Source organism: Vombatus ursinus, unplaced genomic scaffold, assembly GCF_900497805.2.
Source record: "Vombatus ursinus unplaced genomic scaffold, bare-nosed wombat genome assembly UNPS02014773.1, whole genome shotgun sequence".
Lineage (NCBI taxonomy): Eukaryota > Metazoa > Chordata > Mammalia > Diprotodontia > Vombatidae > Vombatus > Vombatus ursinus.
This window is the reverse complement of record NW_020954551.1, coordinates 42824765-42841840: the sequence shown is the minus strand read 5'-3', so window position 1 is coordinate 42841840 and position 17076 is coordinate 42824765. Positions and strand designations below refer to the sequence as shown.

The 17076-nt window shown below is 45.0% G+C and overlaps 1 protein-coding gene across 1 annotated transcript in view; it reads left to right on the top strand.

Moving 5' to 3' along the window:
• The window catches only part of RUVBL1 (RuvB like AAA ATPase 1), a 33269-nt gene extending 26977 nt beyond the window's left edge, over positions 1-6292 (top strand). The window contains exons 9-11 of the mRNA XM_027864097.1: positions 300-402; positions 4179-4270; positions 5878-6292. Coding sequence (XP_027719898.1) covers positions 300-402; positions 4179-4270; positions 5878-6037 — 355 coding nt within the window. The 3' untranslated portion in view covers positions 6038-6292. The remainder of the gene's footprint in view (positions 1-299; positions 403-4178; positions 4271-5877) is intronic.
• The last annotated feature ends 10784 nt before the right edge of the window (positions 6293-17076 follow it).

Here is a 17076-nt window from a genome sequence, read left to right as displayed (position 1 = left end):
TGTCCCCAGTGGCTGGCACATAGTAGGCCCTTAATAAGCTTTTGCAGATCAGCTGATGTTGAATCCAAAGCCCCAAAGTCCCCAGGTAATAAAAGAGAACCCACATATCTCTGTGAAGAAATGGGAACGCTTCCATGATCTACACATGAAGAATGAGTCTTACCACTTTATCTTTATCCTGAAAGAATAGGTGATGTGTGTTTAGTGTGAACACTTTAGCTTAGGTTTGCAACATCTACATTTTTCTGAAAGAGACTTGAGTAATGTAATTATTAACACTTGCTAAATGACTTTTCCAGAGGTACCGAGGATGTGATCTCTCCTCATGGAATTCCCCTTGACCTTCTGGACCGAGTGATGATCATCCGCACCATGCTGTACACCCCACAAGAAATGAAACAGGTGATGTGTGCTGAAACTAGGGGCCCGAGAGCCAGCCCTGCCCAAGGCTCGCTCCGTGTGCCTTGCAGGACATCTTTCCACACCTCAGTTTCCTTCCCTCTCTGTAAAATGAGAGGCTTGTTATACCAGATCATCTCTAAGATTCCTTGTAGCTCTTGACATCCCATGATCTCATAAGGAGAGGTTGATCCGATTTCACAGACCGGAGCCTCTTAGAGATGTTTTTTGAAGACCAACTAGGAATCTTCTTCTTTGGATCAGTCATGAGTTGGGGCCTCTCTAAGCTACCCATGTAGTTCAGTAGGGCAGCGATCCCGTTGGTCCATTTGCCCCAGACGTTCCCCTGTACAAGGCATGAGCTTCACTGAACAGAATGCTGTGATCTGGGTACAGGTGCCCGTCTACCCCAAACCTGTGGGGTGTCGAATAAGTCTTGGAGCCTCTCTGGACCACTGCCTCCTCTCCGAGGAATGCAGAGGTTGGACCAGATGGCCACTCAGTTGGCGATATTGGCAGTGTGTCCATTTCAGTGAAGAGACCTTCCCCTGGTCCCTTGTTGAGCCCAGCCTCAACCCTAGTCTTGAGGTACCATTATGATCCATCTTGTTAAAGGTTATCCCCCTTGTTAGACTCTCAGTGCTGTGAGAGGACACAAGGTGTGGAGTAAGGGGAGTGGGGATGGGGGAGGCATTGTCGACTGTTTGTGGTATTTAGGAGATAGTGTTAAGAGAGGAGAGGCTGTCACCAGAGAAAGGCCAAGGTGAGGCCAAGGAATTCTGGGAGAAAAGGCTTTCCTGGGTGCTGTGTAGTTTTGGGAAACCTGCTCTTTGCTGCGGAAGTCCAAGATGTTTCGGTAGCATGTTTTAAAATTAGAGGCCTCGAAAGGTTGGATCCGCATCTTCATTAACAAAGCACACAGTTCCCAAAGAATGGATTTTCCTTCCATGCTTTGAAAATATGGAATTTAGACAGTTTGACCACTATAGTTTGCACCCTCTGCCCTGTGTTCAGTCTGGATGGCAGCTGTAGCCGGGCCTGGTGTACCTGTCGGCTTGGGCTTGTCCTCTTTGTTCCAAAGGGTGAACTAAGGACGATACAACAGCTCGTATTTTGAATTGCCTTTCTGCCTTTGGTTAAAGTCATAACCTTAACGCTATTTTAACATAGGAGTTTTTTGTTATTAAATATAACTTGGGTACTATGCTATCAAGTTGGACACCCTCATAAACTATCCCTGTAGGTTATTAAATGATTAAAGATCTAATTTATGAACTGTCCATTTTTGAACAGTCTGGAACAAGAGCTCTTATGATTGCTGTGACCTGCTCATGAGGAGGGAGCGTCAGTGACATTTCTGTAGCTGAACCTCAGATTTAGCGTATTTCCCAGAAGGCAAGTTACTGAACATTGCCTTAATTAGGCTCATGGATTAAATAAAGTCACACATCTTTAAAGAATGCCCTAATGGGACTTTCTCCTTGGCAAAGAACCTGAAAGAATTCGAGTTCAGTCTTGACACCTTGTAAAAGAGTATTTGGATCGTGAGCCAAAAAATTCCAGCTTCCTTTCATTTAACTCCACTTAACCGTAGACTCAATTTGCATGTGCACATGCACCTTCCTCTGAACACAAGGGTTCTCCAGGACCTGCTCATCACCAAACCCATCACTTATTTCAGACACGATGCCTGTGGAAAATTCCATTGTCAATTGATTGAACAAAAAGATAGTGATTTAATATCCGAATTCATTCTGCAGCTTCAGTTCTAGCAGGATTGAGTCCCAAATGTGTGAATTATACAATGTGAGTGTTTCCTTCTGTTTTTAAGATGGATATTTCATAGCAGCCTCATAACTTGATAGTTTGAAATTGGGACTTGAGGTTGTGCCGTGGGGCATCGTGTGAATATGGATTTGGTTTGTCAATAGTAACTGCTTTTCTGTTTCCAAGCTTTCATTTTCACAAGATGGATTGTCCTTAGGTTTTTGGGTTTGTTTTTAAGTATGTTAGTTCCAGGCTGACTTGTTTGCTTGTCATCCTTTTCTTTCAGAGATAAGTGAGCCCCTAAACTACCTGGGAACTTCTCATCACATAATACTTTATTGGGCTTCTTATAAGCCCAATATGTCCCCTATATGTGACTGGTAGACAGTCCATGTTCGGTGGTAATTGTGTAGAGAAATACGATATAATAGGAAGAATACTGGAATAAGAGCAGGAGGCCTGGGTTCAGAATCCTACTTCTAATATTTACAGGTCATGTGGTCAGGGCCAGTTATTTGTCCTCTCTGAACCTTAGGTCTTCAGATGTGAAATAAGAATGATAGTACTTGGATTATTTGCTTCCTAGGTTTATGAAGAAAGTGTTTTGTTAACCTCAAAATGATATAGAAACATGAGCTCCTGTTTGGGGGGGGAGGTGTATGGGTGTGTGTGTGTGTGTGTGTGTGTGTGTGTGTGTGTGTGTGTGTGTGTGTGTGTGTGTTGGGGCTGCAGCCTGTATTCAGTCCCTTTATGTTTTTATATCGCCGGCTGAGTAAGTAGCATCATTATCTCATTGGCAGGTTCGGAAAGCGAAGGCTTAGGGAGGCTCCATGACTCCCAGATAGTGAGGACAGCTGAGATTTGAACCCAGGTCTTTCTCCCAGGCTCGTGTTCCTTCCCTTTCACAGATTGATGCTTGTTGGTTGAAGTGTGCTCTGCTTGATCAGCACTTCTTTCATGTCCTCTTATAAAACTCCTTCATGCTAGAACATCTTCAGACCAGGGCCACCTTTCTTAGGTTCATTCTTTCCCTGTTTCCTTCCCTGGGTGCGTTTTTATGTCTTTAATTTAAACAAGCGCTTCTTGATATCTTGTTTACGAAGCTGCCAAAGTGAAAAATACCTGTATTATATGAGGCTGGAAGTTGCAGAGTTATCTCCGCAGTCCAACACACACCATCATTATCCAGGCTGCCCCTTATCACTCAGCTGGTAATGCCGCCGCCGACGTCGGGCCGGCTCCTGGTGCCACTGTTGTAACGGCCTCCTGCTCTCCAGCGTGGTGGAGATACCGTCAGCGCCAACTTCACAAAGATCTTCAGCCTGGAACAAGTTAAGGCTCTGCTTGATAGATTAGATTTCTCAGGGTGATGTTAAAATGGTAGCTGAAGCTTTGAAAGTAACTTTTTGATTTATTTTACCATCTTATTTATCAAGAGACTAAAAACGTGTACTGTGCTCAGTGTGCTGGGAGGCTGTGGCGCCTGTGATTTAGAGTGAGCGGCATGATGGGGTACATACTGTGGGGCAGTCCTGAAAGAGTCTGTGTGAACTGAGACACATCGTGCCCTTGAGTACTTCAAAAGATTAGTGATTTTTGTCATTGTGTGCACAGATTGAAGTCTTTCCGTACCCTCGATAGAGTCACGAGTCGTGGGTGAAAGAATCCATGGCCGAGTAGCTATTCTTGTGTTGACAAAACCTTCCCGAGCCTGTGGCCCTTGCTCAGTGGCCTGTCGCCAGCCTTCCAGATCTTCTCCTGTGCTGGCACGGCTTTTGAGGGCCAGGAGTCTTCTTCATGCTGCAGTGGAGTGTTGGCATAAACTACAGGCAGGCGTACAAGAGACAGAAGGTCCTTCTCAGCCTCCTCTGAATTTGGGAAAACCAAGGCTTTCAGCTTCCTCTTAGAAATTAGAAACCAGCTTTTACTGTAAGAAATGCTCAGTGAGCAATATGTGAAAACGTGGGAAACATACCTGAACATTGTTGACTCTTCCTTTTCTTTTCTAATAGATAATAAAAATCAGAGCCCAGACAGAAGGGATTAACATCAGCGAGGAAGCATTGAACCACCTGGGAGAAATCGGTACCAAGACGACATTAAGGTGAGCTGAGTTCTGTGCTGTCAGCCCAGCGTCAGATTTATCCTGGGTATTCAGTACCTTTGTGAACAAGGTTTGACAAGGGGGTGTTTGTTCCCACCATTTTCTAGGGGGTGCCAGGATAGTCACCTGCTCCCTGGTGGTGGCAGCAAGCCAGCCTCATTTACGGTCTAGGATGTTGGCATTCTTTGTGTGACGTGGTTCATCCTCTGCCTCAAGCCACCCACTGACCTTGCTGACCTTGCCGAATCAGGTCCAGTGCCCTGCTGGACTTTACTCTGGATCTGCCTGACCATGTGCTGCTAAATTTGATGTGGAAATGACAGGAATACATCCAAGCAAGGAAATAGCTAGGTTGTGGTGACCACAGACCTTGCTCTGGCTGTCATCTTTCATTTGAGAATTGATGGGGTTTTTTTCCCAATTACACCCTTCAAACTGTCTCTGGGCATAGCTTAGGACACTGTGTTTCCTCTCAGGGACATTCGCATGTGGGCTGTTTTTCAGTAAATGAGTTAGATCTCACTGCTCTGTGAGAGAAGTTATTCCTGCTGTTCTACTCTTGTAGAACTTTGCTTGAGTGCAAGACTTTTAAAATTGTGCCATTTGGTATTTGCCAAACAGCTCCAAGGAGCTCAGGGCCCTTCACTTCTCTGCCCACGGTTTGGTGGCTTTTTGTTTTTGTTTTTGTTTTTTTTTAATAGTAGAGATAAGTACTGTGTGGTGCACAGTGAATTGGTAGAGGGATTATATAGGGCAGTATGCTGAGATTGGAATTGCACAGATGAAGGTAGGCAGGTGTTTGCTTTATTTATTTATTAACATAAGTCATTAGTAGTTTTAAGCACCCCACATCAAAATAATGATAGCTGACATTTATATAGCGCTTACCTCGTGCCAGGCACTGTGCTAAGTGCTTAACAGCCATCATCTCCGTGGATCCCCACGACAGCCCTGAGAGGTGACACAGCCGTTTTTAAGTGAGGAGAACAAAACACTTCACCAGTGGACGCTGGTTAAGTATTTTCCATTCCTGAAATGACAGCAGGGTTAGTGGGCTCTCTTCACAGCTGCTAAGTTAGTGATGTTTGTCCCTGGCCCTCTCTTACCTCCCCTCTCTGGCTCCTTCTCCGTACAAGCTCTCCCTGGCCCACCCTCTGTCCTGTTCCAAGGAAGAGTAGCCTCTAGGTACCTGTCTGTCAGCTAACTCCCACTAAGATGTTGTCTCTAATGGTTAGCGTGTCCCCAGCACAAGGGTTTTAATGGGAGCTTTAATGGGAGACATTTGGAGAACAAAAAGGCATGAGAGCTAATAAAAAGGATGTAATGGTGGAATATCAGGCACCAGAAGTGCCTGGGGTGGGGGGCAGGGAGCAAGCGTGTCTTGAGGAAGAAAAGTCTGCCGTCAGCACTGCCCTTGAATTGGTTAGTGGGCCTGTTTCTGACCCAAATCTGCCCCTTTATACTTCAGACAAGTTACCGATCATCTCTATGAAAGATTTCAATTCTAGTTGTTAGAAAACTTGAACTCATGTGGTGTTTGGTGTGGTTGGAAGCAGGGAGCAGTCATTCTCTGATTTTCATCTTTTGTTTTACCCTGTTTGCTGTAGATACTCAGTGCAGCTCCTGACCCCAGCCAACCTGCTGGCCAAGATCAATGGGAAAGACAGTATTGAGAAGGAACATGTCGAAGAAATTAATGAACTCTTCTATGATGCCAAGTCTTCAGCCAAAATCCTAGCTGATCAACAGGATAAATATATGAAGTAAAATGATGGTTGCATCTTAACCCTTTGGATTTGAAATGGAAAGACACCAAGAATGTGCCCTGGCCTGCTGAAACAGTAAAGACATGAGGATGGATATTTCTGAAGCAGAGAAACCTCTGCCCTTAATGTCTGTGTTCACTTAGCTATATTATCAGTTTTGTGTGGAACGATTAATTTAAAATTATCCTATCTTCTCCCATAGTTGCAGTGTTTCATCCTTTACCTGGAATATCTTCTAATAAATCTTTTGAGTTTATTTTGGTTAAATTGCTTTTCTCTATGCAGAAAAAGATCTCTAAGCTTTTCATTTCTCAGTTGGAAAGGACAGGAAGAAGAAACTTCATTTTGAAAGTAGCCGCACAGACCATGATCAGACTTATCCAAAAACAGACCCTCGTGAGCTAATGGGCTTGGGTTGAGGTATTCTAGCTCCCCGTGACTGTGGACTGCTTCCCCCAGCGCTCTCACTGAGCCAAATGTCCTTTGAGAAGTTGGGTTCCTTCCCCCCTTTGCTTTTCCAGGTCTGACCCCACATACTCCACAGTTCTGTTGCCCAGCTCTGACGTGCATGCCTAGGCATGGTTGTAGTTAGCACACAAAGAGTACTACTTGTTGGTTGGTTTTTATTTTCCATCTGTCATCGCCTTGACCAGATGGGCATTCGCCTCGCTCCCAAACTCAGACAAAAACAGGCGTTTAAATTACCTTAATCCTAGTGCACTTAGAATTTTCACATAATTAGAGACTCTCCCACTCCTAAACCATGGAGAACATTTGTTTAGGGTTATCTCAGAGTGTCTGGCAAGGGCTTCCTTCACTTGGACTGGGGGAGCCTACTCTCCAGCAGAGGTGGACCGAGTGCCCCGATCTTGGGAGATGGCAGGTCTAGGTCTGCTGGGTGGCCGTGGGTCGGTGACCCTGCCACCTCTGAGCTTTGGCACTCTCGTGTAGGAATACTTGGCTTGTGCCTCCTTCCTCAGAAGTTGGTGAAGAAAGTGGCCTTTAAGACACAAAAAATGCCGCCATCTATAAAAACGTGGATGTGTTTTCTAAGAGGAAAGCACGCTGCTTCATTTCCAAGAGAAATTTGCCTTTAAGAATGGGTGAAGTGCACCCAAGTACTGCTGAGAAAATATTCCCAAAGATAATCGGAGAGGCTCAGCTTGGCTGTGACCACAGTTTGGGAAGGGAATGTCCTGCCTCTGTCGTTCATGTATCTGTAAGAACTGTCCTCTTGGGGCTTTAAAAAAAAATCAAACGTCATCTAAATGTTGAATCTTAGCGCTGAAGGGACATAATCTGAGGGGCTTGCTTCATTTCACAGATAAGGAAATTGAGCCCAGAAAGGTGACAGGATTTGGCCCAAGGTCATGCCACTGTTTAGCTTCAGGAACAGGACTAGAACGGGGGCCTCCTGATTTTTAGGCCCAAGTCTTTTCCATAATGCCTTCCATATTAGCCCTCCGTAATCATGGCTCAGATTCTGATTCAAACCTTGCAAAAAACTATCTCTAGCCAAAACCCAAAACATCAAATGTCTCCATTGAGATGAAATGTTTCTCCAGCCAATGGAGTGATGCCCCACAGAGTTATTTCGTGTCAAAAGCAATAGCCATCATCCTCCTGACAAAAGGTAGCGGAGGTGCTCAAAGATGTTCCCGAAACTCTGGTTATTTTCAATCATCAATAAGGCTGACAGCAGGTGTACCTTTCTGGGTGGCGGCTCGAGCTCAGACGCGGGGCACATTGGTTTTGGACACAGACGAAGGTTGTATTATTTTAATTTTGTTCTCCCTGTTTCCCAGGAGGGCCTGTGATTATTACATTAATCTTCCAGGAGAAGTTTTTACGACCGATTCCTTGCAGACTATGAGAAGTTTCTCCATCCATTACCAGGAGGGAAACAGACCCCGGTGGGGAGGAAAATATTTGTTACATCTTATCAGGATGACACGTAATCTAACAACAATTACAGCAGACCCATATTTTGTACTATTTCAGCTCCCATGTGAAAAATCGTTCTAATATTAAAGCTGGACCGAGTGGAGGGAGTGGGGGGTGGGGAGAGTAAGCGGCTGAATGTTGGAGGCTCTGGGGCCCCAGATCTCCGTTCAGGCATCACCGAGAGCCCGTTTGGGAGCTGATGTAGGCAGGCATAAGCACATAAATCCCAGCTACGTGTCTCCTATGCAAATGTGACACGATATAGATGTGTGCTGGGAAAGGAACATGAAAGATGATTGCCTCAGTCCATATCTCTTTGGTGAAATTGCCTTGTATCCCTGTGTTCCATTTTCTTAAGGTAAATGCCCCGTCCCCTTACTAGCTGGGGTTGATCTCATCAGATTTAGTTGCACTGAATTTTTTTTTCCTTTTTAAGGGCAAAATGTATTATGATATATAATTTCACCTTTTAAAATCTCTCTGTGACCCTGATCCCAGGTAGGTATTGCATCCAGAGATGACGTCTTCTTACAAAAACCATCTGAGACATCTTTCAATCCTCTTCCAGTGCTCTGTCCCCTTTGGATCGTAGGTTCGTAGCCGTGGGGATGGAAGGAACCATCTAGTCCAAATCCCTCAGTTTGTAGATGAAAAAACAGGCATTCCTTCACTTCCTCTCTCTCACTCTCTCCTTAACCCCTTACAGTCCAGCTTCGGACATCATTCTACCAAGACAGCTTTGTCTGAAGGTGCCAGTGATCTCTGAGTTGCCAGATCCAATAATGACCTTTTCTCAGTCCTCATTCTCCCTGGTCTCTGCAGCGTTTGACGCTGTTGATCGCTCCATCCTCCTTGATATGCTCTTCTCTAGGTTTTCAGGCCTTCCACCCATCTGACTCCTCTGTCTCCTTTGCTGGAATCCTCCTCCAGGGCACACCCTCTGACTGTAGGTGTCCCTCAGGGTTCTGTCCAGGACCATCTTTTCTACTCTCGGTGATCTTACCAGCTCCTGTGGATTTAATCACCATCGCATGATTCTCAGATCCACCTATTCTGCTGACCTCCAATGTCCTATCTCCAACTTACAATCAAAACATCTCTTTCAAACAGCTCTAAAACCTTTCTTAAAATCACCTAAACTCTCCTCCCTTCCTCCCTTCCCTCTTACTGTAGAGGGCAACGCCAGTCCTCCCAGTCCCTCAGTCTCTCAACCTAGGCGTCAGCCTGGACTCCTCACGATGTCTCATCTCCCATATCCAAGCTGCTACCAAGGCCTTCTGACGTCACCTTTGTATCATCTCCCCAAATACCCGCTTCTGTCCTTGGACACTGCCACCCCTCTGGTATGGGCCCTCATCACCTCATGCCTGGATTACTGCAATAGCCTGCTGGTGAGTCTGCCTCTCTTCCAGTCTCCCCAACACCAATCCATCCTCCATTTAGCCACGAAGTCACTGCTCTGTAAGTAAATCACCTTACTCCACAACATGTACTCTTCCATCCAGTGTCACTGGCCTTCTGGCTGATCCATGAACAATCCATCTCTTGGCACCAGGCATTTTCTGGGGCTTGTCCACCATGCCTGAGATGCTCTCCCTTCTCATCTCTACCTACTGGCTTTCCTTTAAATCCCAACTAAAATCCCACCTCCTTTCCCAACACTTCTTAATTCTAATGCCTTCCACCTCTTAATTCTTTCATATTTGTCCTGTATATAGCATATTTGTATACATTTGGTTTCATGTTGTCTCCCCCATTAGATTGCAAACTCCTTGAGGGCAGGGCCTGTCATTTGCCCCCGTTTGCCACCAGCAGTTAGCTAGTGCCTGGCACTTAGTTGGCATTTAATAAATGTTGAGCTATTGCTTGCCCAAGCTCCGTGTCAAATAGAAAACTGGGACCTCTAATCCATACATAAGGATCCCTGTTGCCACATATTGACTCAGTTTAAAAATATAATATTTTCTGTGTTTTATTGTATTTAAAAAAAATTTTTTTTATTTCCCAATTACATCTTAATCCAGTTCCTGAGGCACTTTGGAGTGTTGTGTCCACCACAGATTAACACCCCTGCTCTTAAAGGATTTCAAATGGCCTTACCAATGCTTACCAATGTAGCCATCTGTCAACATGGTGCCATGGAAAGTGTCCTGGGATGTGGGTTCCTCTCTGGACCATTCCACTTATTAGCTGTGTGACCTTGGGCAAGACCTTGAACCTTAGTTTCAAATTCTTCATCTAGAACATGGGGGGCCTCTAAGGCCCCTCCCGGCTCTACATCCAAGATTGGATGATCTACAGAGCTCCGTCTAACAACAGGGGGAGAACACTCTCCTACATGTGATGCTCTGGCTTCTACTTAGCCCCTCCAGTGACAGCTGTTTCCTTATTGTATTGACAGATGCCTCTTTGTAGCTTCCATCCGTCACTGCAACCAAGAGGAGTAAATCATGTTAACCCTTCAGATGCTTAAGGACAACAGAGTCCCTCCACCCCCATCCTCAGTCTGTTCTCCAAAAGAAACATCCCCAGTCATTTCAGTGGATTCTTAGGTTATGGTCATTTAGTCCCTTCTCCATCTTGGTTACATACCAGATAAGTTCTGCACAAACCTCATCCACTACTCGTTCAGTTGGTTTTCTTTTTAACTAAGCGAGGAGAGGTAGCATGCATGAGGTAGGGGAAAGAGTCCCAGATGTAGAATCTAACACTGGCTTTGACCCTACCTTCCCTTCACCTCTAGGCCTCAGTTGCCTTCTCTGTGAAATGGGGGGCTTAGACTACATCACCTCTAAGGGCCCTCCAACTCCAGATCCTATGGCTTTAAATTTCACCTCATTAGGTTGGGACCTTTGCCCTTTTGCATCTTTCTGGATCTTGAATCCCAGTGCGAGTTACCGCACACATCCACTCCCACACAAGTTTTATTTCACTCTGTTCATCGCCCTGTTCTAATTCTATCATTGCTTTCCTTGATCTTACAGAAGCCAAAAAACATAAAATATTTTAAATTTAAATGGAGAAGTTGTCCCATTCTTCCATATGTGTGTGTGCCTGGCTTTTTTCAAGACTTTGCTCACCCTGTATGGGTAGTTTTTCCTGAACCCCCACCTGCTAGTGGGGGTTTGTTTCCCCTCTAAAGCTACTTTCTATCCACTTTATGTTTTATCTCACATGTACCAATTCATGTGCCTGTTGTCTCTCCCATCAGAATGTAAGTTCTCTGAGAGCTGGTATTATTAATTGCTTTTTCTTTGTAACCCCAGTCCTAGCTCAGGACTAGACACATAGTGCTTAATGACTGACTGCCTTCAAGGAGCTTCTGTATCCCCAGATATCGCCACAACCTACCCTTCCTTGTGATCTAGCCATACAGAGACTTTAGGACCAGAAGCAACTAGAGATATCCATTCTATAACCCAATATAGACTCCAATGTTTCGGACTCAATCAGGCCTGTTTGATCCTTAGATTATGCCACCGTCTTATTAATAATAGACAAGGGTACCACATCCTTGGTCCTCTAGTCTCGGGTCATCGGCCTAATGTTCTCCCAGCAATATTATATGGCTATAAAATATGTACCTATATTAGACTCAAAACTGGGGGTAATCCGAAGAACAAATGGAGAGGCACCAGGATGGACGCAAATGGACTGTAGCCTAATAACCAACCATGATGTGTGACCGATGGTACAGAAGACATCATGGAGGACATTTATGTCCATAAAAGGAGGTAGGCGAGTTGGGGCAGGGCAGGGGGAAGGGACATTCTGGGGATCATTGAGTGCAACTCCGTTTGTACAAATGAAGAATCTGGGGCCCTGAAAGGTTAAGAAACTTGCCAAAGTTTACACAGATCGTAAGGAGCAGAGATCAAACCCATGTCTTCTGGCTCCAAATCCAGTATTCTTCCCATTATACCATGATGCCTGTCTTTGAGGGATCAAGAGTAGGGGACCATACGCACAGCTTACTACTAGACCTATACTCCAAAGAGATCAAAGAAAGAAGAAAAGGACACATATTACAAACAACAAAAACAAAACAAAAACCCGTCTTTTTCATTGCAGCAAAGAATTGGGAATGAAAGAGGAATGCATTAAATTATGGTGAAGGATGCACTACATTCATGCGATCCCATTTCCCATCCCCCCACCCCCCGACTTCTCAGCAGACTGCCCCCATTACCATCACTATTCTCTCTTTTATCTTCAATCCTTCCCGATGGCCTGGCTCCCACTTTGCTGCCTACAAACATGCCCGTGTTTTCCCCATCCTTAAAACAACCCTCCATTGATCCGACCATCCCCATTAGTGATTGTGCTATTTGTCTCCTCGGTGGCTAAATCGCACACTTGGTGCCTCTATTGTCCCTATATTGTCGTTCGGTTGCATCCGACTCTCCGTGACCCCATTTGGGGTTTTCTTGGCAAAGATGCTGGAGTGGTTTGCCATTTCCTTCTCCGATTATTTTACAGATGAGGAAACTGAGGCAAAGAGAGTGAAGTGACTGACCCAGGATCACACAACTAGGAAGTGTCTGAAGCTGGATTTGAACTCATGAGGATGAGTCTTCCTGACTCCAGGCCCAGCGCTCTGGGCACTATGGCACCACCTAACCATGCCACCTGTTGTCCTTAACCACCCTTCTAAATCCTACACAATCTGGCTTTTGACCTCATCATTCAACTGAAACTGCTCTCTCCAGAGTTACCAATGATCTCTTCATCACCAAATCTACATGGCCTTTCCTCATCCTTCTTGACATCCCTCCAATATCTGACACTCTTCCCACTAGGTTTTTTGACTTCATCCTCAAGTTGCTCTCCTGTCTGACTATCACTCAATATCCTTTGCTGATTCATCATCCGTGTCATACCCCTTAACTGTGATGTCCCCCCAAAGCTCTGCCCTCTTGTTCTTCTCCCTCTGGTCTATGTTGCTTGGTGAACTCCGTTCCCATGAGTTCGGTTTCCGATCTCTATGTAGAGGATTCCCAGATGTGCGTGTCCAGCCCTGGTCTCTCCTGAGTTTCAGTCCCTCATCGCCAACTTTTTGAACTGGATGTTCCAGAGATATCTCAAGCTCAAGAGGTCCAAAACAGACGTCATTCTTCTCCCCTTCCTCCTGCACCTTCCCTTCTTCCCAGCTTCCTTATCATGTGCAGAATGTCACCTTTGCCCCAGGATCCCAAATCTGCAGACCTAGGTATCATCCCCAGCTCCATACTTTCGCTCACCCCACGTGTCCAATCTGTTGTCATTTTCACTGTCACAGCATATCTGGAGCGATTCCCCTTCTCCCCACTCACAAAGCTGCCACGCTTCTCAGTTCTTGCCTAGACTTGCGCCTCGATTCTCTCTCTACTCCAATACAGCCTCCTCTCGGCGACAGGATAATTCTTAAGCATAAGTCTGACCACGGCAACCCCACTGCTCCATGAATTCCAGTGGTTTGCCACTATTACCTCTAGGATCAAAAAGAAACCCCTTCATTTTGCACTTAAATCTCTGTATAACTTGACCCCTTCCTACCTTTTCAGTCTTTTCATATTTTACTCTCCTCTAAATTCTAGCAGGACTGGCCTATGTGCAGTTCCTCACACATGACACTCCATTTCCCATCTGTGTGCCTTTGTATTATCTGTCCCCAGAGCTGGAGATGCCCTTCTCCCTCCACTCAGCCTCTTGGCTTCTCTGTCTTCCTTCAAGACTCATCTTGAATCCCACCTGCTTCAGGAGGCCTTTCCAGGTCTCCCCCAGCTACTGCTAATGTCTTCTCATCTCAGAATGCCTCCTTTCTACTCCATATATACCTTGTACCTACCTAGATGTAGGAGCTAGTTGTTTACACGTCTGGAATTAGAATGTAAGCTCCTTGAGAGCAGGACCTGGATTTGCTTCTCTTTGTATCCCCAGTGCTTAGGATAGCTCCTGGCATATGATAAGTGCTTAATAAATACTTATTCACTTGATTAATATAATGGAGGATGATTGTACCATCAGAAATGATGAAAGGGACAGTTTCAGAGAAACAGAGGACTTGTATAAACAAATACAGAGAGACATGAGCAGAACAAGGAGAGTCATTTATTTATTTATTTTTATAATTCATTTATTTCTTTTTAGTTTTCAGCATTCACTTCCACAAGATTTTGAGTTTTGAATTTTCTCCCCCACACTCTAAGGAGAGTTATTTAGATAATAACGATAACATTATAAAGAAAAACAGATAGCCCAAGTGTTGCACTGGTATACACAAAATATTAAAAGAAATGCAGGAAGATCTCCTGTAATGGGTCCTCCCATAACAATATTAGATGGCGTTTGTATGGCGTTTTGAGGTTTGCAAAGCACTTTCTATATTTTATCTTATTTCATCCTCACAACAACCCTGTGTGGTCAGTGTTATCATCCCCATTTGACAGGTGAAGAAACTGAGACTGAGAAGTAACAGCTAGGAAGTGTTTGAGGCAAGATTTGAACTGAGGGCTTCTTCACTGCGAGCACGGAGGATTTATGGGAAAACACAAAGATTGTATAGGATGAGAAGATATGGATAGGTTTTGATATACAGCAGTAAGGAGATCGACTCTGCTGATGAGAACATAGCTCGGCCAGTCTTTGAGGTTGTACTGAGATTATGGCAAAGGATACCTATGTTGGCAATTTGGCTGGATTCCCCTGTGCTGGATGGAGAGAGGCCCTCCGAGGTTTTATGCTGGGGAATGAGAATGGTGGGCAGCCATAAACAGTCAGAGTGGAAAGGACCTTAGAAATCATCTCATCCAGTGCTCTTATTTTACACAGGAGGAAACTGAGGCCCAGAAAGGAAAAGTGATTTTTCTAGGCTAACGGAGGAGAGACAGGGAGAGGTTGGAGGGGGAAAGGGAGAGATACCTCTTTGATTTTGAACCTTGGGACTCTTAAGAAACCCCAGCTATGCTTTTGAACTGTTTACTTTCTACTTTCCACTAAGAAGTCAGGCCAATGGGGGACAGTCAGAACTTGAGAAACCCAGGAAACATATAATCATGTTGCATTTCTCTCCAGGGAACAGCCAGTGTATTTTTATCCAACTTTGCCGGACCTTGGAGAAACTAAGGCAAGGGGACATTAGGTGTGGAAGCGGGAGGAGAGGGGATGGTTCAGGCCCTGAGAAGAGCTGGGCCAGCCAGGGAGCAGGAATATGGATTGTGCATCATTTCCAGGGGGGGAGATAAGCTTTAGAAATAGGAAGTCGGGGCTGTCGAGGCTGTGGTTTGTGACCGCAGGCCCATTAAGGATAACAGAGGAGGTATCAGGAGCTGAGAGGAGAAGCTGATGCTAATTTATAAGCCCTCAGCTCCCCAGTACAGCGGGAGACAGATGGGTGGGGGCCCCCTCCGCCCAGCAGCAGGGCTGAAATGAACATCTCTAAGTAGGAAGGCAGCCAAGCTTGCCAGGCATCCCTTGTAGAAGGCACAGAGAGGATTGGACCCTGTAACCACGAGGGTGCGGGCAAGTCTTCCGAGCCCTCCCCCTGGGCTTCTTTCTCCCTTTCCCGGGCCCATACTGGCTCTTAGCAACCAGCTGCTCACAGTGGGCAAATCTTTAGCTCTCTCTGGGCCTGTTTCCTCATCTGTAAAATGGGAGGGTTGGACTAAATCATCCTAAACGTCTCTTCTACCTTTGAATCCCATAATCCTGTGGATATTGGCTCTGCCACTTTATTAGCTTGGGAAAGTGACTTCATCCCTCTATTCCTCACTTTCCGCATCTGTAAAATGGGGCTAATAATGCTTTCACGCTCTGCCACATAGGATTGTTGTGAAGAAAGCACTTTAGAAATGCTCAGCCACTGTAGGAATGTTTTCTGTAGTCCGGTGCTCTTATTTGGCAGAGGAGGAAACTGAGATGAACCATCTTGCTTCCACAAAGTCACTCTCCTGGTGAGTGTCAGTACCAGGACCCAAGCCTCCTGACTCCCAGGTCAGGAGTAGTCTTTCACTATACCACACTGCATTCTGGGAAGGCTTGCTTTTAGCTGGCTGTCGATAATAATTCAATGAACATTTATTGAGCACCTACTATGCACCAGACATAGTAAGTGCTGGGGATACAAAAAGAGGCAAAGACATCATCTAACGGGGAGACACCATGCAAACAAATATATACAAATAAAGCTATATACAGAATAAGTAGGAAATAATTAACAGAGGGAAGTCACTGGAATTACAGGCTTCCTGTAGAGGGTGAGATTTTAGTTGGGACTTAAAGGAATCCAGGGAGATCAGTAGCAGGAGTGAAGGAGGGAGAGCTAACATACAGCACCTACTATGCGCCAGGCACTATGCTTAGCACTTCACAATTATTATCTCATTTGTTCCTCACAACGACCTTGGGAGGTAGGTGCTATTATGATTCCCATTTTACAGATGAGGAAACTGAGGCAGAGAGGTTAGGTGACTTGTCCAGGGTCTCAACTAGTAAGTGTCTGAGGCTGGATTGAAACTCAGGCCTTCCTGACTCCATATCAGGCACTCTTATCTACTGTGGCCAACAGGATTACTGTTTACTCAATGCAAGGTCTGGCCCTAGGAACTGAGGAAGATTCAAAGATTAATAATAATAATAATAATAATAATAGAATTTATATAATGCTTTAAAATTTGCAAAGCCTTTACATCTGTTATCTCATTTGCTCCACACTACAACTTTCTTGAGTTAGGTGATATTATTAATCCCATTTAATAAAGGAGGAAACTGAGGCCAAAAGAGGTTAAGTGACTAGCCCCGGGCATAGCCTTTGCCTTGGGGGTTCACACTCCAGCAGATGACAATCTAATCTCCACTAAAGTATAGCTGATTATGCCTTAAGATGATTCAACTCCCAGGCTTTTCTACAGCTACCTAAGGGTCTCTGGAAGACAGAAGAGATTTCAAAATAAGATCCCAAGGAATGAGTCCCTAATGGTGGAATTCAGAGCATGGTTTCAGACGGGAGGGGACTTATTTTTGGAGAAAAGAAATTCCTTGGCACCCCTCGGATCTCTACTTAGTAGCCATTTATTCTGCAGTGGGTAATTTAATTTAAAAACATCTAAGCACTTGCTG